This window comes from Hyperolius riggenbachi, chromosome 7 (genome assembly GCF_040937935.1).
Source record: "Hyperolius riggenbachi isolate aHypRig1 chromosome 7, aHypRig1.pri, whole genome shotgun sequence".
Taxonomy (NCBI): domain Eukaryota; kingdom Metazoa; phylum Chordata; class Amphibia; order Anura; family Hyperoliidae; genus Hyperolius; species Hyperolius riggenbachi.
In genome coordinates this window covers 326235103-326255767 of record NC_090652.1, presented here as the reverse complement: position 1 = coordinate 326255767, position 20665 = coordinate 326235103, and the positions used below count along the sequence as shown (strand labels likewise).

Here is a 20665-nt window from a genome sequence, read left to right as displayed (position 1 = left end):
GGGCCAATAAAACTGTTTCCGAATACAGGCAAGTGTCTTGCGGACACCTGAGTGCCCTGTCAGAGGATTAGCATGTGCGGATTTCAGCACATGTCCCCTGAACGCTTTCGGGACCACAAGCCATTTGGTATTCGCATGTGATCTACCGGTAGGGGGCGGTACAGACTCGCTGTACAGTCTCCCACCTTCCCAGTACACCTTGAAAGCGGCCCCGTCTGCGCGGGACTCAGAGGCTTGCTGCCTGAGCACCTCCAGGCTTGGGTCCCTTTGTAGTGCTGCTGTGATTACGCTGTCAGTTTCAGCCAACTGGCTCATGTCACACGAGGCCAGTGGCTGCAAGTTCTCATCCCTGCGGTCAGAGGAGGGGGAGGAGGCCGGAACCCCCTCCACCTGTTCTGAGCTCAGGTTCTGAGCAGTACTGCTAGCACAGGTATACCTTCAGAATGGCACAGACTGGCATTACTCAAATCATTTACAATATAGTAGATGGTGTGCTGGAATTGAGTTTTAAAAAAGCCGTATTTATTACAGTAAATCTTCAATTAATACATTTATTGCAATTCTTTCAATTGATACATGCTATATCTCATATGTTCGGACTCATACATACATACATTCATACATACACACAAAGAGCATGCTGTTTCCCCTTTATAATTGGTGTGTCCACACGAAAAAATAGTTATAAACAATTTAGCTAAAAAATCCCTATTGGGGAATATAACCACAAAAATGGTTGTGAACTATTTGACTAAAAAAATCCCTATTGGGGAATAAAAAGTCTCATAGACTGTATAGCTCTCCAACTGGTGTTAATTCCTCAGTGCTGGGAACAAACAGAAGGTTGTATGCACCGCGGACTTCTTACCGCATCCCACCACAGGTGATAAGTGTATAGCACACTTCTTATACAAGTCTCACCACTTCTAACGATGCTGGAAAGTCCTTAGCCCGGGACACTTACTCCAACCTGGGTGATCTCTTCTGGATGTCCAACGTCACTCCGGAGGTGTAACGCGCAGTGCCGCTCTGGCGGTTAGCTGCTCTATTCCAAGCGTTACTGCACAGCCGGCTTGTTTGGTCGACTTCCGTCTCCTCGTCCTAAGGGCAGAGGCGTCACTTCCTAGTGCGCCTCAGCCCAATTGCCACAATGACTTCCTTGCGTTCCACCGTTCCAATTCCTCTCCGTATGTTACGATTGATAAGTGGCTGATAATGATAGCAAAGAGTCACTCTGTAATCATGCGGGGCGCCCCTACAAAGTTACAACGTGCGGCTTGATTAACATGTTTCGACGGCGCGGCCGTCTTCATCAGAATCTCTGATGAAGACGGCCGCGCCGTCGAAACATGTTATCTTATCAATCGTAACATACGGAGAGGAATTGGAACGGTGGAACGCAAGGAAGTCATTGTGGCAATTGGGCTAAGGCGCACTAGGAAGTGACGCCTCCGCCCTTAGGACGAGGAGACGGAAGTCGACCAAACAAGCCGGCTGTGCAGTAACGCTTGGAATAGAGCAGCTAACCGCCAGAGCGGCACTGCGCGTTACACCTCCGGAGTGACGTTGGACATCCAGAAGAGATCACCCAGGTTGGAGTAAGTGTCCCGGGCTAAGGACTTTCCAGCATCGTTAGAAGTGGTGAGACTTGTATAAGAAGTGTGCTATACACTTATCACCTGTGGTGGGATGCGGTAAGAAGTCCGCGGTGCATACAACCTTCTGTTTGTTCCCAGCACTGAGGATTTAACACCAGTTGGAGAGCTATACAGTCTATGAGACTTTTTATTCCCCAATAGGGATTTTTTTAGTCAAATAGTTCACAACCATTTTTGTGGTTACATTCCCCAATAGGGATTTTTTAGCTAAATTGTTTATAACTATTTTTTCGTGTGGACACACCAATTATCAATTTTAAAGGGGAACCAGCATGCTCTTTGTGTGTATGTATGTATGTATGAGTCCGAACATATGAGATATAGCATGTATCAATTGAAAATGAATTGCAATAAATGTATTAATTGAAGATTTACTGTAATAAATACGGCCTTTTTTAAAACTCCATTCCAGCGCACCTTCTACTATATTGTAAGTTCTGTTCTTATTGGAGGTGTGGTTAGGGGTCACCACGCCGTGAACGGTTGCAGCAGGTGGAAGTTTCTTTTTTAGGAGTATTAGTAGACTCATGTAAATTTGGGGCAGCGCCCTCCAGTGTGTACAAATTACTCAAATCATTGTTGCATGCATTAATGACAGTGACAGGCATAGACACATTTTCATTACAGACAGTTGGTACACTAAACACAGGTACAGTTACATCATCACGACAGACAGTTCGTGCATCAAACTCAGGTGCCTTTGAAGCAGGCACTATTGAACCTGGGACTGGGAGATCCTTCACAACCCCAACAACCATTTCTTGGACTCCCACCCGCCAGTCGGTCTTCACTCTCGCGTGGGCTATGTGTAAAAGGGTGCCCTCTACTCCAGTAAGGGCAAGGGATCGGCTGGAGCTGATGCTCTCCTTTGGCACAAGGTGTGAGTGAACTAACGTGATGTCAGCTCCGGTGTCTCGGAATCCGGTGACAACTTTGCCGTTCACTCTAACAGGCTGCTGCTGGTCGGTTTGGTCGCGGATTTCCTTTCCGCGAGCAAACAGAACAAAATCTGGTGATCCAGGCTGTGGTTCGCTGGCGGGTTGCCTCTGCTGTGGGTGAGGTATAGGGGATATAGGTGCTGCAGGTGTCTGTGTCCGCTTCGGACAGTCGAATTTCATGTGTCCGGGCTGGCGGCAGTAGTGACAGGTGACCCCCCTCAGATGCTGCAGGCCTGGGTGCAGCAGCTGCGCTGGGTGGCCTCTGTGGCTGACGGCTCACAGGGGCAGGAGAGTCTGCCAGGGTATTGGGCTGACCTCCTCTCTAGCTGGATGGGACAGTTCTGCGTGTATCAGACACCCGGGTAGTTGTAAAGGTTTCAGCGAGGTCTGCAGCGACAGTTGCTGACGCAGGCTTGCGCTCAAGCACAAACTGTCGTACGTCAGCATGGCAAATGTTCAGAAATTGTTCTAGGACTATCAAGTCCTCCAGGACACCATAAGACCCTTTGGTGAGGCCTAGAGTCCACTGGCGGAGTGTGGTAAGCAAGCTGCTGACCACATCTCGGTACGAATCAGAAGACTTTTTCTGCCAGGACCTGAACTTCTTGCGATAGGCTTCTGGCGCCAGCTGGTATTTGGTAATGATAGCGTCTTTTATAGCAGCATAATCATCTTTTTCCACAGGTAACTCTGCAAAAGCATCAAGCGCTTTGTAGCGCAGCAAAGGTGTCAGATGTCTGGCCCACTGGTCTTGGGACAGACGATACTGACAGCACGCTTTTTCAAAAGATCGCAAAAACAAGTCCATGTCTGTTTCTTTTTCAATATTCGCAAATTTAAATTTTGCACTTACGGGTGATGCAGCTCCTTCAGCAGGGAGACTGGGCGGAGAACTCCGGCTGGCCTGTTGCACTTTTGCCAGGTTTAGCTCATGCTGTCGTTGGCGCTCCCGTTCCGTAGCAGCCGCTTGCCATGCCCGATCCTCTCGTGCCTCTGCAGATTGGCGTTCCCGCTCCTCACGGGCTTCCATGTACTGCAGGTACTTTTCCAGGTCAGTCTCCATCAGTTTCCGTAATGCCTGCTGCATTAGCGGATCAGTACAAACGGACAGTTCAGTACTGGCCGGTTCCGGGCGAGTACTTTCAGAAACTCTGGGATTGGGGTCCACACTGAGTCTCCTGCGTAACTGTTGTCGCATTGCCCGCAGGTTGCTCAACCTCTGTACGCCTAGGATCTTCAGCCTCTGGTTCCCCTTGACTTGAGTCAGATGGGGCAGCGTCTACCTCAGCAGACACATCCATCTCCCGCGGTTGCTGGGTGTCCCATTGAAACAAGTCATTTACCATGTCCTGTTTGTTCTTGCGGAGGGTGTCAATGCCCGCAGCTGACAAAGATTTTCCAGGTCTGATACGGCCATCAGCTTGTAGTTCCCGGACATTTCCACGCCAAATAAAATAAAACTTTTGGGGAGGGGTACTGGCTACACAGTCTCTCTGTATATATAAAAAATATATTGCCTTCCAGCTACACCAACGAATTATTTCGTTTCTTATTAGCGCTATCTTAGATACTTTCAGCACAACACAGGTCCTAACCACTGCCAAACACGGTCACAGGAGCCCCAGTGGTCAGACCGCAAATTGCCTTCCAATCAGTTTCAGCACACCAATCATGCAAGCTGTGGTCGCACTCGGTGCACGGAAATCGACGGAACTTAGGCAGCAGCCCGACCAGAAGGGAGCCTGTGAGGTACGGTAATTACAACTTTACACACTATTTCAGGGTATAACTGCCACCACCTCTGTTTTCTGAGACAGAGGGACTCACTAACTGGTTATTTCTCGACCTGCAAATAAAAACTGTTAAACACACTCTTCTCTGTCCGGCTAATAACAGTAGCGTCACTTCAGAAGTCTAGTTCAAAATATGGGAGGAGACAGTAGTGATGTCTGGCACTGTAGTTTAATATAAAAGCAGCAGGTGTACAGCAGTGACAAAAAAAACGTCCATGAACAACATGTACAAGATGTGGTACAAGATGTGGTACTTATCGTGCTTGTTGCTGGGTGTGGGAGGCACTGTGGGCGCCAGTGGGTGCACGGCCTTACGACCGTTTCGCTTGGGGTGAGCCTTAGGCCTCCGAGGAAGAAAGGCTCACCCCAAGCGAAACGGTCGTAAGGCCGTGCACCCACTGGCGCCCACAGTGCCTCCCACACCCAGCAACAAGCACGATAAGTACCACATCTTGTACCACATCTTGTACATGTTGTTCATGGACGTTTTTTTTGTCACTGCTGTACACCTGCTGCTTTTATATTAAACTACAGTGCCAGACATCACTACTGTCTCCTCCCATATGTTGATGCCATGTATCTACTTTTGTCTTGAGCACGTAGTGTTTGCTGGAGTTAGTCCATCAATACAGCTGCCAACACTGTCATCACAGTTCATTCTGAGTGCCGGCCTACCCTTCTCCAAGTTGTCCTAGAAGTCTGGTTCAGTTTGTGCGGCTGAGAAGCAGGGTAGCGGAACAGTGAATGACTTTGATACAGACAATTATTAAAATCAACAATTATTGAAACCGTAATAGCCAGTATGAAAAATAAAAGAAAGGGAGAAAAAAATACTTAGTTTCATGGAAAGATGTCCTTTTGTGGGAAGAATCATAAAGTCCTTGGTAAAATCCTTAGTTTCAGCTCAAAGTTCAGAGTTCAGACCAGGTGGATGCCAGCATATCCTCAAGCTGGCACAGATGTGATCAGGATGATGTTTCAGGTTGGAGGACACTGAGTTTGGGTCCTCTGCCATTCTTATGCCCCTGATACAGTAGGAGGGAGTGAGGGCGGGGAGCCACACACCCCCTTAGAAGATGAGATGAGTCCTCCCCTTGTCCTGGGGACCAGAAATCATATCTAACCATATATGGGCTCTATCTCACAGAACCGTACAGGTCAGGGTAGATTTACTAACATTTTCAGGTCTGTCTCGATTTACCCAGCAGCCTGATACCAAACATGAGGGGTGGAACCCCTGTGGTATCATCAGGGCACTTTCGAACTGCCTAACTGGCAGTCTTTACCTCAGAATGTTCTGAAACTTCGCAGAACCAGTGCCAGACAGGGCCAAGCATGCTCTGTTAGTTTGGAGGGTCTGCCAGCCTGGCAATACAGAAAATGACACATATAGCAGTTTATGGAATATGATGTACATCTGGGATTTACAACAGGTCATTCCTAGGTGACGATTCTTTTCAAGCTTGTGGCAGCAAGCTACGTGTCAGCTCCCCTGCTGGGAGGGGAGCCAGAATGTCTGACTTCTTCCCAACTAAATTGTTTCTGCCATCCTGCTTATCAACTATATATCTGATGGATGGGCCATCAGCACAGCTTGAAGCCAGGGACACTCTGCAGCAGGCTTGTGCCTTTTGGTGGAAGGAGGGAAAGGACTGTCTTTATTAAAAAAAGAAAAACCAGAAAGGTCAGTTCTGCTCGCTGCAATGACTAGCAGATCTGACCAAGAAATCGGAGAAACCGACGGCGAATCTTCCAGATTCGCCTACGTTCCTCGCGGCTGTTCCGTGACAGCTGGGAGAAAGGGAAACTCCAGGTTGCTACAGGTAGCCCCTACACAACCAATCCAGATTCTATTGATCTGAATCGTAATCGATGCAGAGAATTGATTGCGATCACGTTTTCTTCACGGGTGGTTCTAGGACGCGTCTGTGGCCCCGCAACCGTCCGTGACAGTCCTCTCCGGCACTCTTCTTGGGAAGGGATCGGGGATGTGAGGTCCTCTCCAGCACTTGGGAAGGGATCGGTGATGTGAGGTCCTCTCCAGCACTCTTGGGAAGGGATCGGTGATGTGAGGTCCTCTCCAGCACTCTTCTTGGGAAGGGATCGGGGATGTGAGGTCCTCTCCAGCACTTGGGAAGGGATCGGGGATGTGAGGTCCTCTCCAGCACTTGGGAAGGAATCGGTGATGTGAGGTCCTGTCCAGCACTTGGGAAGGGATCGGGGATGTGAGGTCCTCTCCAGCACTCTTCTTGGGAAGGGATCGGTGATGTGAGGTCCTCTCCAGCACTTGGGAAGGGAACGGGGATGTGAGGTCCTCTCCAGCACTTGGGAAGGAAACGGGGATGTGAGGTCCTCTCCAGCACTTGGGAAGGGATCGGGGATGTGAGGGCCTCTCCAGCACTTGGGAAGGTATCAGGGATGTGAGGTCCTCTCCAGCACTTGGGAAGGGATCAGTGATGTGAGGTCCTCTCCAGCACTCTTCTTGGGAAGGGATCGGTGATGTGAGGTCCTCTCCAGCACTCTTCTTGGGAAGGGATCGTGGAGGTGAGGTCCTCTCCAGCACTTGGGATGGGATCGGGGATGTGAGGTCCTCTCCAGCGGTCCATACAGGTAGCTTGCATGGCCGGGGAGTGTGGACAGTCCATACAGGTAGCTTGTATGGCTGGGGATTATGGGCGGTCCATACAGGTAGCTTGCATGGCCGGGGTGTGTGGGCTGTAGTGCTCTGATGATGGGTTGGGGGTTGTATTGCTCCGATGATGGGTTGGGGGTTGTAGTGCGCTGATGATGGGTTGGGTTTCTCCACCTGTTCTGATCATATTGCTGTCCCCTGTTTTCCTCTGGCAGTGGCCCATCCGTCATGGCATCGTAGAAGACTGGGACTTGATGGAACGCTTCATGGAACAAGTTATATTCAAATATCTGAGAGCAGAACCAGAAGACCATTACTTCTTGTTGGTGAGCCTTTCCCTTCCTGTCATCTCACAGCATTCACCCATTATTATACCTTTATTACAGCTACAGGGTAAGGTGTACATAGAGTAGACAGGGTGGTCCATACAGGTAGCTTGCATGGCCAGGGTGTGTGGGCGGTCCATACAGGTATCTTGCATGGCTGGGGAGTGTGGGCAGTCCATACAGGTATCTTGCATGGCTGGGGAGTGTGGGCGGTCCATACAGGTAGCTTGCATGGCTGGGGTGTGTGGGCAGTCCATACAGGTATCTTGCATGGCCGGGGTGTGTGGGCGGTCCATACAGGTAGCTTGCATGGCCGGGGAGTGTAGGCGGTCCATACAGGTAGCTTGCATGGCTGGGGTGTGTAAGCGGTCCATACAGGTAGCTTGCATGGCTGGGGAGTGTGGGCAGTCCATACAGGTAGCTTGCATGGCTGGGGTGTGTGGGCGGTCCATACAGGTAGCTTGCATGGCTGGGGTGTGTGGGCGGTCCATACAGGTAGCTTGCATGGCGGGGGTGTGTGGGCGATCCATACAGGTAGCTTGCATGGCTGGGGTGTGTGGGCGGTCCATACAGGTAGCTTGCATGGCCGGGGTGTGTGGGCGGTCCATACAGGTAGCTTGCATGGCCGGGGTGTGTGGGCGATCCATACAGGTAGCTTGCATGGCTGGGGTGTGTGGGCGGTCCATACAGGTAGCTTGCATGGCCGGGGTGTGTGGGCGGTCCATACAGGTAGCTTGCATGGCTGGGGTGTGTGGGCGGTCCATAAAGGTAGCTTTCATGGCCGGGGTGTGTGGGCGGTCCATACAGGTAGCTTGCATGGCCGGGGAGTGTAGGCGGTCCATACAGGTAGCTTGCATGGCTTGGGAGTGTAGGCGGTCCATACAGGTAGCTTGCATGGCCGGGGAGTGTAGGCGGTCCATACAGGTAGCTTGCATGGCCGGGGAGTGTAGGCGGTCCATACAGGTAGCTTGCATGGCTTGGGAGTGTAGGCGGTCCATACAGGTAGCTTGCATGGCTTGGGAGTGTAGGCGGTCCATACAGGTAGCTTGCATGGCCGGGGAGTGTAGGCGGTCCATACAGGTAGCTTGCATGGCCGGGGTGTGTGGGCGGTCCATACAGGTAGCTTGCATGGCTGGGGATTGTGGGCGGTCCATACAGGTAGCTTGCATGGCTTGGGAGTGTGGACAGTCCATACACATAGCTTCCACGGCGGGGGTGTGTGGGCGGTCCATACAGGTAGCTTGCATGGCCGGGGTGTGTGGGCGGTCCATACAGGTATCTTGCATGGCTGGGGAGTGTGGGCAGTCCATAAAGGTAGCTTGCATGGCCGGGGTGTGTGGGCGGTCCATACAGGTACCTTGCATGGCTGGGGAGTGTGGGCGGTCCATACAGGTAGCTTGCATGGCCAGGGTGTGTGGGCGGTCCATACAGGTAGCTTGCATGGCTGGGGAGTGTGGGCGGTCCATACAGGTAGCTTGCATGGCCAGGGTGTGTGGGCGGTCCATACAGGTAGCTTGCATGGCCGGGGAGTGTTGGTGGTCCATACAGTTAGCTTGCATGGCCGGGGAGTGTGATAATTGGGTGATGTCATGTGACTTGACGATTGGACAGGATTGGGTGAGGTCATGTGACTTGATGATTGGACAGGATTGGGTGAAAGTTGCCACTGTTAAAAGGTTGTTCATTATTCCTTATTTTCAGGTTCTTATTCTGGTTACTAAAACAACTAACAAATGTTTGCATCTCTCCTCAGACTGAACCCCCTCTAAATACTCCAGAGAACAGAGAGTACACGGCTGAAATCATGTTCGAGTCCTTCAATGTCCCTGGACTGTACATAGCAGTACAGGTACGTCCCTGTGGTGGTACCATGATTCCTTGCTCTAGAATGGTGTTGGAGGTGGTGGTTTGTGTCCTTCTGGGAGGGAATACAGGAGGAGAGAGCTGGACTTTCTTAACGAGACTCCGTAACAAAAATTGCATCCTGTTTTTTATCATCCTACAAGTTCCAAAAGCTATTCTAATGTGTTCTGGCTAACTGCAGCACTTTCTACTATCACTGTCTCTGTAATAAATCAATGTATCTTTCCCCTGTCAGACTTGTCGGCCTCTGTCTGGAAGGCTGCCAAGTTCTTCAGTGTTGTGGTTCTGCTATGAACTCCCCCTTCCAGGCCCCTCCATGCACACTGCCTGTGTATTATTTAGAATTAGAGCAGCTTCTCTCTTCTCTCTTATCTTTTACAAGCTGGATAAATCATCCTCTGAGCTGGCTGGGCTTTCACATACTGAGGAATTACAGACAAGGGCAAAGCTGTTTGCAGGAAGAAAAGAGCAGCCTGAAACTTCAGTGCATGAGAGATGCAGGGGGAAAGAAACACACAAATGATCTCTTGAGATTCAAAAGGAATGCTGTATACAGCCTGCTTGTGTATGGATGTATTTTCTATGTGTGGACATACTGTACATCAACCTACTTCCTGTTTTGGTGGCCATTTTGTTTGTTTACAAACAAACTTTTTAAAACTGTTTTTAACCACTTTTAATGCGGCGAGGAGCGGCGAAATTGTGACAGAGGGTAATAGGAGATGTCCCCTAACGCACTGGTATGTTTACTTTTGTGCGATTTTAACAATACAGATTCTCTTTAAGGTGGAGTGCTCTGGGAGGGAGAGGTGGGATATGAGGGGGGGGGGGAATCCCTGGTTTGGGCCTGAGGGTTTCTCCAGGTCATTGCCTAGGTTTTGAATCTTGGGGAGAGGTGGAATATGAGGGGGTGGGGGTCCCTGGTTTGGAGCTGAGGCTTCCTCTGGGTCATTGTCTAGGTTTGGAGTTAAGCCTATGTATCCCCTGCAATCATTGTCGTGTCTCTTAAGGCTGTCCTGGCTTTGGCTGCGTCTTGGACATCCAGACAAGTTGGTGAGCGTACGCTGACTGGGACAGTCATAGACAGTGGAGATGGCGTCACTCACGTCATTCCAGTGGTGAGTTGTCCTCTTTCAATGTATGAAAGCAGTATTATACTTCCTATATTATTTGGTTGTGTGTGTGTTATATTACCATATATTGTGTAATAAAAGGACTGTCTCCCTTCCAGGCTGAGGGTTATGTGATTGGAAGTTGCATTAAGCACATCCCTATCGCTGGCAGAGACATCACGTACTTTATCCAGCAGCTGTTACGAGACAGAGAGGTGGGGATCCCCCCGGAGCAGTCCCTGGAGACCGCAAAAGCTGTGAAGGTAATCAGACACCCCCGATCTCCCCCCCCCCCCCCCCCCCCCTGCGCTTGGGGGGATTCTCCCCCAAATCCCCTGCGCTTGGGCAGGTTCTCCCCCGATCCCCTGCACAGAGTGAATATCCATAATATTGTATCTTCCAGGAACGTTTCAGCTATGTCTGTCCTGATCTGGTGAAGGAATTCAGCAAGTATGACACAGATGGGGTGAAGTGGATCAAGCAGTACACCGGGGTCAATGCCATCACCAAGAAGGACTTCAGCATTGACGTTGGATATGAGAGATTCCTGGGTCCAGAGATCTTCTTCCACCCAGAGGTAAGAGGGGCACATGGGCCACAGGTCCACCACCTGTGCCGAGCTCTAGCAATCGCCAGGCCTGTGGACAGGAGCAGCTGACAGGCGGTGCATCCAACGCCTTCCACTGCTCGAGGGAAGAGTCATTGAGGTGTACTCAGGAGCAGGGGAGGAGCCTCATGGTAATGGGAGGAGCCAGATGTGGGCTAGTCATATAGGTATACTCAGGAGCAGGGGAGGACCCTCATGGTGATGGGAGAAGCCAGATGCGGGGGGGAGGAGTCATAGAGGTATACTCAGGAGCAGGGCAGGACCCCTGTGGTGATGGAAGGAGCCAGATGCGGGGGGAGGAGTCATTGAGGTGTCCTCAGGAGCAGGGGAGGAGCCTCATGGTAATGGGAGGAGCCAGATGTGGGATAGTCATATAGGTATACTCAGGAGAAAGGCAGGACCCCTGTGGTGATGGAAGGAGCCAGATGCAGGGGGAGGAGTCATAGAAGTATACTCAGGAGCAGGAGAGGACCCCTGTGGTGATGGAAGGAGCCAGATGTGGGGGGAGGAGTCATAGAGGTATACTCAGGAGCAGGGGAGGACCCCTATGGTGATGGAAGGAGCCAGATGCGGGGGGAGGAGTCATAGAGGTATACTCAGGAGCAGGGGAGGAGCCTCATGGTAATGGGAGGAGCCAGATGTGGGATAGTCATATAGGTATACTCAGGAGCAGGGCAGGACCCCTGTGGTGATGGGAGGAGCCAGATGCGGGGGGAGGAGTCATAGAGGTATACTTAGGAGCAGGGGAGGACCCCTGTGGTGATGGAAGGAGCCAGATGCGGGGGGAAGAGTCATTGAGGTGTACTCAGGAGCAGGGGAGGAGCCTCATGGTAATGGGAGGAGCCAGATGTGGGATAGTCATATAGGTATACTCAGGAGCAGGGGAGGACCCTCATGGTGATGGGAGAAGCCAGATGCGGGGGGAGGAGTCATAGAGGTATACTCAGGAGCAGGGCAGGACCCCTGTGGTGATGGAAGGAGCCAGATGCGGGGGGAGGAGTCATAGAGGTATACTTAGGAGCAGGAGAGGACCCTCATGGTGATGGAAGGAGCCAGATGCAGGGGGAGGAGTCATAGAGGTATACTCAGGAGCAGGAGAGGACCCCTGTGGTGATGGAAGGAGCCAGATGCGGGGGGAGGAGTCATAGAGGTATACTCAGGAGCAGGGGAGGACCCTCATGGTGATGGGAGGAGCCAGATGCGGGGGAGGAGTCATAGAGGTATACTCAGGAGCAGGGGAGGACCCTCATGGTGATGGAAGGAGCCAGATGCGGGGGGAGGAGTCATAGAGGTATACTTAGGAGCAGGGGAGGGACCCTCATGGTGATGGAAGGAGCCAGATGCGGGGGAGGAGTCATAGAGGTATACTCAGGAACAGGGGAGGAGCTTCATGGTAGTGGGAGGAGCCAGATGTGGGATAGTCATATAGGTATACTCAGGAGCAGGGGAGGTACCTCATGGTGATGGAAGGAGCCAGATGCGGGGGGAGGAGTCATAGAGGTATACTCAGGAGCAGGGGAGGACCCTCATGGTGATGGAAGGAGCCAGATGCGGGGGGAGGAGTCATAGAGGTATACTTAGGAGCAGGGGAGGAGCCTCATGGTGATGGGAGACGCCAGATGCGGGGGGAGGAGTCATAGAGGTATACTTAGGAGCAGGGGAGGAGCCTCATTGGTATGGGAGAAGCCAGATGCGGGGGGAGGAGTCATAGAGGTATACTTAGGAGCAGGGGAGGACCCTCATGGTGATGGAAGGAGCCAGATGTGGGGGGAGGAGACATAGAGGTATACTCAGGAGCAGGGGAGGTACCTCATGGTGATGGAAGGAGCCAGATGCGGGGGGAGGAGTCATAAAGGTATACTCAGGAGCAGGGGAGGACCCTCATGGTGATGGAAGGAGCCAGATGCGGGGGGAGGAGTCATAGAGGTATACTTAGGAGCAGGGGAGGAGCCTCATGGTGATGGGAGAAGCCAGATGCGGGGGGAGGAGTCATAGAGGTATACTCAGGAGCAGGGGAGGTACCTCATGGTGATGGGAGGAGCCAGATGCGGGGGGAGGAGTCATAGAGGTATACTCAGGAGCAGGGGAGGTACCTCATGGTGATGGAAGAAGCCAGATGCGGGGGGAGGAGTCATAGAGGTATACTCAGGAGCAGGGGAGGACCCTCATGGTGATGGAAGGAGCCAGATGCGGGGGAGGAGTCATAGAGGTATACTTAGAAGCAGGGGAGGACCCTCATGGTGATGGGAGAAGCCAGATGCGGGGGGAGGAGTCATAGAGGTATACTTAGGAGCAGGGGAGGACCCTCATGGTGATGGGAGAAGCCAGATGCGGGGGGAGGAGTCATAGAGGTATACTTAGGAGCAGGGGAGGACCCTCATGGTGATGGGAGAAGCCAGATGCGGGGGGAGGAGTCATAGAGTTATACTTAGGAGCAGGGGAGGACCCCTGTGGTGATGGAAGGAGCCAGATGTGGGGGGAAGAGTCATTGAGGTGTACTCAGGAGCAGGGGAGGAGCCTCATGGTAATGGGAGGAGCCAGATGTGGGATAGTCATATAGGTATACTCAGGAGCAGGGGAGGTACCTCATGGTGATGGAAGGAGCCAGATGCGGGGGGAGGAGTCATAGAGGTATACTTAGGAGCAGGGGAGGACCCTAATGGTGATGGAAGGAGCCAGATGCGGGGGGAGGAGTCATAGAGGTATACTCAGGAGCAGGGGAGGTACCTCATGGTGATGGAAGGAGTCATAGAGGTATACTCAGGAGCTGATGGGAGGAGCCAGATGTGAGGGAGGAGTCATATAGGTATACTTAGGAGCAGGGGAGGACGCTTATGGTGATGGGTGGAGCCAGATGGGGAGGAATCATAGGTATAATCAGCAGGGGAGGGCCCTCGTGGTGATGGGAGGAGCCAGATGCGGGGGGAGGTGTCATAGAAGTATACATGGGAGCAGGGGAGGGCCCTCGTGGTGATGGGAGGAGCTAGGTGTGGGGGAGGAGTCAGAGGTATACTCAGGCGCAGGGGAGGGTCCTAGTGGTGATGGGAGGACCCAGGTGGGAGTGACTGCCAGCAGCGAATAGTATGCCAGGGTTGAGATGCCCTCAGTTATGTCTCTGCTTCCCTATGCCCTCCATATTCTTTATACTTCACAATTGTAACTATTGTTTTGAAGTTCATCTGGGATTTATGTGAAATGTGTAGTTTGCAGCCTGCATATAAACTCTCCGGAAGGGGTAGTGAGCGCAGCATCATGGTGACATATTTGTCATGCTGTATATAGGCTCCCTGGTTCTCTCACCTTGTTTGGAGGGGTGTCACTGAATAACATGAGTGATAGTAATGCAGCCTGTGTATGCCGCCACATCGCTGAGATAATTCAGACCGGATGAGTTCTGGTTATTGAGGTTCTCTGTCTTTCTTCCCATCTAGTTTGCCAACCCAGACTTTACACAGCCAATCTCCGAGGTGGTGGATGAAGTTATTCAGAACTGTCCCATTGATGTCCGACGTCCCCTGTACAAGGTAACCTTGCTGGCCGCCTATCAGTTATTAAAGCTTGTGTTGTCTGAGCAGTCTCCTTCCTACAGGCAGAATATAGTTCTGTATTCTGTCTCCCATCTGCTGATAAAGCTTGTGTTGTGTCTGAGCAGTCTCCCTCCTACAGGCAGAATATCGTTCTGTCTCCTCTGCTGATAAAGCTTGTGTTGTGTCTGAGCAGTCTCCTTCCTACAGGCAGAATATCGCTCTGTCTCCCATCTGCTGATAAAGCTTGTGTTGTGTCTGAGCAGTCTCCCTCCTACAGGCAGAATATCGTTCTGTCTCCCATCTGCTGATAAAGCTTGTGTTGTGTCTGAGCAGTCTCCCTCCTACAGGCAGAATATTGTTCTGTCTCCCATCTGCTGATAAAGCTTGTGTTGTGTCTGAGCAGTCTCCCCCCTACAGGCAGAATATAGTTCTGTCTCCTCTGCTGATAAAGCTTGTGTTGTGTCTGAGCAGTCTCCTTCCTACAGGCAGAATATCGTTCTGTCTCCCATCTGCTGATAAAGCTTGTGTTGTGTCTGAGCAGTCTCCCCCCTACAGGCAGAATATCATTCTGTCTCCCATCTGCTGATAAAGCTTGTGTTGTGTCTGAGCAGTCTCCCCCCCTACAGGCAGAATATCGTTCTGTCTCTCCTCTGCTGATAAAGCTTGTGTTGTGTCTGAGCAGTCTCCCCCCCTACAGGCAGAATATCGTTCTGTCTCCTCTGCTGATAAAGCTTGTGTTGTGTCTGAGCAGTCTCCCTCCTACAGGCAGAATATCGTTCTGTCTCATCTGCTGATAAAGCTTGTGTTGTGTCTGAGCAGTCTCCCCCCCCTACAGGCAGAATATCGTTCTGTCTCCTCTGCTGATAAAGCTTGTGTTGTGTCTGAGCAGTCTCCCTCCTACAGGCAGAATATCGTTCTGTCTCCTCTGCTGATAAAGCTTGTGTTGTGTCTGAGCAGTCTCCCCCCTACAGGCAGAATATCGTTCTGTCTCCCATCTGCTGATAAAGCTTGTGTTGTGTCTGAGCAGTCTCCCCCCTACAGGCAGAATATCGTTCTCTCTAATATACTGATTATAAAGCTTGTGTTGTGTCTGAGCAGTCTCCCCCCTACAGGCAGAATATCGTTCTGTCTCATCTGCTGATAAAGCTTGTGTTGTGTCTGAGCAGTCTCCCTCTCTGCTCACAGAATATCGTTTTGTCTGGAGGATCCACCATGTTTCGGGACTTTGGTCGGCGTCTGCAGAGGGATCTGAAGCGGACAGTGGATGCCAGGCTGAAGCTGAGCGAGGAGCTGAGTGGAGGTCGTCTGAAGGTAAGCCGCTGCTGTTTGTAGTCTCTATTAACTCTCAGGCATGCTGGTACTTGTGGTACACTACCTGAATTTTGCATGTTTGTAACTATTGACCGTCACAGCTGCCTGTTAGCTGGACCGCCACCTTCCAGATTTGCCCCTGACCTGATACTCTAGTGTACGGCAACTGTGGCATAGTAAGACGGGATTGGGGGGTGTTTGACATAACCCCTTCTCCCCCTCCATACAGGCTGCTGTTACCTCCAGTGACTGACCCCAGGAGTGCTCGGGTACTCTGCATGGGGGAGGGGGGACTAGGAATCCTCCTTATACCCCTCCTCCATACATTTGCCCTTTTGTGTGACCTATATGGTCCTTTTCCACCACCATCGCTGTCACCTCATGTCACATTAAGGCCGTACACATGCTTGATTGATTTGCCCAATGTGTATTGGTACCCAACCCCTCAGGTGACGTTGCTAGACTGAGGCTTTACAGCTGATGACCCCTTCTGTTGCTATGCTGGGCAGCAGAGGGCCGAGGAAGCGGTGCCTATATGACTTTATGCGGTGCATGGGACGAGCACCTCCAACAAAGGTATCGGTTGGGGCTGCTGTTCACATGCCGTATTATCGATCATTTGGTTTCCTGTTATAGATCCAGGAGGGTTCCTGATCTTCTCCAGCCCACAGAACATGACTGGTGGCATGGCAGGCTCTCCGTTTCATAGGAGAATGAGATACAGTTTCCTGTGTTAGATCCAGGAGGGTTCTCGATGTTCTCCTGCCCACAGGACAGGACTATGGTGGCATGGCAGGCTCTCAGTTTCATATTTAGAAGACAGGTAGGGTAGCTGAGCGATAAAACTGTACCTCTGAATTTTCTCTCCTTTTTCAGCCGAAGCCAATCGATGTCCAGGTGATCACCCATCACATGCAGAGATACGCCGTCTGGTTTGGGGGCTCCATGTTGGCTTCCACGGTAAGTCATGTCCTGTTGCTATGGAATTTCTCCTCCAATGGTTCTTGTTCTCTTTTTATTAAGATCTAAGATAGAAATGTTTTATGGCTGTCTCCAAATCCTATCTCACCCGGCTGACTTCCCAGCACTAACCTGCTTTCCCAGCTTGGCCAGACCTGCTTGTCCTGACTGATTGGTACCAGGCGTTAGTAGGTCAAGCTACATCAGCAGCCACGCCCTCATCCTGTGCAGCGCACATCACCGCAGCCACGCCCTCATCCTCTGCAGCTCACACTTCATCACCAGCCATGCCCTCATCCTCTGCAGCTTACACGTCATCAGCCACGCCCTCACCAGCTCACACGCCCTCATACTCGCCAGCTCACACTACATCACCAGCTACGCCCTCATCCTGTGCAGCGCACATCACAGCAGCCACACCCTCATCCTCTGGAGCTCACACGTCATCCCCAGCCACGCCCTCATTCTCTGCAGCTCACACGTCATCACCAGCCATGCCCTCACCAGCTCACACGTCATTACCAGCCACGCCCTCATCTTCTGCAGCTCACACTAAATCACCAGCCACGCCCTCATCCTGTGCAGTGCACACCACAGCAGCAGCCACGCCCTCATCCTGTGCAGCTCACACCACAGCAGCCACACCCTCATTCTCATCTTCTGCAGTTTACTCGTCATCACCAGCCACGCCCTCATCTTCTGCAGCTCACACTACATCACCAGCTACGCCCTCATCCTGTGCAGCGCACACCACAGCAGCCACGCCCTCATCCTGTGCAGCGCACACGTCATCACCAGCCTTGCCCTCATCCTGTGCAGCGCACACCACAGCAGCCACACCCTCATCCTCTGCAGCTCACACGTCATCCCGAGCCACGCCCTCATCCTCTGCAGCTCACACTACATCACCAGCCACGCCCTCATCCTGTGCAGCTCACACTACATCACCAGCCACGCCCTCATCCTCTGCAGCTCACACTACATCACCAGCCACGCCCTCATCCTGTGCAGCTTACACCACAGCAGCCACACCCTCATCCTGTGCAGCTCACACGTCATCCCCAGCCACGCCCTCATCCTGTGCAGCTCACACGTCATCACCAGCCATGCCCTCACCAGCTCACACGTCATCACCAGCCATGCCCTCATCCTCTGCAGCTCACACTACATCACCAGCCACGCCCTCATCCTGTGCAGCTCTCATCACAGCAGCAGCCACGCCCTCATCCTTTGCAGCTCTCACCACAGCAGCAGCCACGCCCTCATCCTGTGCAGCTCACACCACAGCAGCAGCGACGTCCTCATCCTCTGCAGCTCACACCACAGCAGCAGCCACGCCCTCATCCTGTGCATCATCTATTCAGTATTCTGTGTGAATGGTTTCTGGAAATGGTGGCACCTCCATGTGACTGTGTTTTCCCTTCTTTTCAGCCGGAGTTTTACCAAGTGTGCCACACCAAGAAGGACTATGAGGAGATTGGGCCCAGCATTTGCCGCCACAATCCTGTCTTTGGGGTCATGTCTTAGATGAATGTGATGATCTCCTGCTTGTTTGGTGTCTGGTGGGTGGGCTGTTCATCTCGTGGTCAGCTGACCTGCGGCATGGCCATCCTTTCCCTCTGACCCCATTCACTTGACCATTACCATTTAATAAATATAACACCAGGCTGTGGATTTGTGCCTGGGAGTTTTGTATGGACATGGGTGGGGTGTTGCGATTGTATCAGGACATCGATGTGTGCTATGTGACAATTGTATTTGCAGCATCCTGTGACAGGTCATGGGATTGGCTTGCTCCCTTTTGTACGGTTTCTAGGGACCAATCATTTGGCTTTGGTCCCATGGCATACAGCAAACTGCCAGCTTCTCCTGTGCTGTAGTCTGTCTGCTTGTGTTCTGGACACACCCACTTCCTGCTGTGTGTTCTGGACACACCCCCTTCCTGTTGTGTGTTTAGGACACACTTCCTGTTTTCAGCTTCTAACACAGAGGGATCTCAATTCGTCTGCGGTCATTTCCATTAATGATTTGCTAAAATTGGTTTATTCAGACTAAAACTATTCCAATAAAGACCATCTTATGTTTTCTATATGGCTTCTGCACTGTTCTTCTGAGTGTGGGGTGTGAGAGATGTGACGTGTGTGTGCTCTGACTGATGGGTGTGGGCAGTATTGGCGTGTGCTCTGATGGGTGTGGGCGGTATTGGCGTGTGCTCTAATGGGTGTGGGCGGTATTGGCATGTGCACTGATTACTGTGGGCAGTATTGGTGTGCTCTGATGGGTGTGGGCGGTATTGGCGCGTGTCTGATGGGTGTGGGCGGTATTGGCGCGTGTCTGATGGGTGTGGGCGGTATTGGCGCGTGTCTGATGGGTGTGGACGGTATTGGAGCATGTCTGATGGGTGTGGGCGGTATTGGCGTTTGCTCTGATGGGTGTGGGCAGTATTGGCGTTTGCTCTGATGGGTGTGGGCAGTATTGGCGTTTGCTCTGATGGGTGTGGGCGGTATTGGAGCGTGTCTGATGGATGTGGGCGGTATTGGAGCGTGTCTGATGGATGTGGGCGGTATTGGCGTTTGCTCTGATGGGTGTGGGCAGTATTGGCGCGTGTCTGATGGATGTGGGCGGTATTGGAGCGTGTCTGATGGATGTGGGCGGTATTGGCGTTTGCTCTGATGGGTGTGGGCAGTATTGGCATGTGCTCTGATGGGTGTGGGCAGTATTGGCGTGTGCTCTGATGGGTGTGGGCAGTATTGGCATGTGCTCTGATGGGTGTGGGCAGTATTGGCGCGTGTCTGATGGGTGTGGGCGGTATTGGCGCGTGTCTGATGGGTGTGGGCAGTATTGGCATGTGCTCTGATGGGTGTGGGCAGTATTGGCGCGTGTCTGATGGGTGTGGGCGGTATTGGCGTGTGCTCTGATGGGTGTGGGCAGTATTGGCATGTGCTCTGATGGGTGTGGGCAGTATTGGCGCGTGTCTGATGGGTGTGGGCGGTATTGGCGTTTGCTCTGATGGGTGTGGGCAGTATTGGCGCGTGTCTGATGGGTGTGGGCGGTATTGGCGCGTGTCTGATGGATGTGGGCGGTATTGGAGCGTGTCTGATGGATGTGTGCGGTATTGGCGCGTGTCTGATGGGTGTGGGCGGTATTGGCGCGTGTCTGATGGGTGTGGGCAGTATTGGCGTGTGCTATGATGGGTGTGGGCGGTATTGGAGCGTGTCTGATGGATGTGTGCGGTATTGGCGCGTGTCTGATGGGTGTGGGCGGTATTGGCGCGTGTCTGATGGGTGTGGGCAGTATTGGCGTGTGCTCTGATGGGTGTGGGCAGTATTGGCGTTTGCTCTGATGGGTGTGGGCGGTATTGGCGCGTGTCTGATGGGTGTGGGCAGTATTGGCGCGTGTCTGATGGGTGTGGGCAGTATTGGCGTGTGCTCTGATGGGTGTGGGCAGTATTGGCGTTTGCTCTGATGGGTGTGGGCGGTATTGGCGCGTGTCTGATGGGTGTGGGCGGTATTGGCGCGTGTCTGATGGGTGTGGGCGGTGTTGGCGTGTGCTCTGATGGGTGTGGGCAGTATTGGCGTGTGCTCTGATGGGTGTGGGCAGTATTGGCGTGTGCTCTGATGGGTGTGGGCAGTATTGGCGTGTGCTCTGATGGGTGTGGGCAGTATTGGCGCGTGTCTGATGGGTGTGGGCGGTATTGGCGTTTGCTCTGATGGGTGTGGGCAGTATTGGCGCGTGTCTGATGGGTGTGGGCGGTATTGGCGTTTGCTCTGATGGGTGTGGGCAGTATTGGCGCGTGTCTGATGGGTGTGGGCGGTATTGGCGCGTGTCTGATGGGTGTGGACGGTATTGGAGCATGTCTGATGGGTGTGGGCGGTATTGGAGCGTGTCTGATGGGTGTGGGCGGTATTGGCGCGTGTCTGATGGGTGTGGGCGGTATT

At 52.4% G+C, this 20665-nt stretch overlaps 1 protein-coding gene across 1 annotated transcript in view; it reads left to right on the top strand.

Moving 5' to 3' along the window:
* ACTR3 (actin related protein 3) overlaps positions 1–18814 on the top strand; it is a 65811-nt gene extending 46997 nt beyond the window's left edge. Inside the window, exons 4-12 of the mRNA XM_068246335.1 lie at positions 7237–7347; positions 9101–9196; positions 10221–10328; positions 10442–10585; positions 10726–10899; positions 14361–14453; positions 15642–15767; positions 16644–16727; positions 18159–18814. Of these exons, the coding sequence (XP_068102436.1) occupies positions 7237–7347; positions 9101–9196; positions 10221–10328; positions 10442–10585; positions 10726–10899; positions 14361–14453; positions 15642–15767; positions 16644–16727; positions 18159–18254 (1032 nt within the window). The 3' untranslated portion in view covers positions 18255–18814. The remainder of the gene's footprint in view (positions 1–7236; positions 7348–9100; positions 9197–10220; positions 10329–10441; positions 10586–10725; positions 10900–14360; positions 14454–15641; positions 15768–16643; positions 16728–18158) is intronic.
* The last annotated feature ends 1851 nt before the right edge of the window (positions 18815–20665 follow it).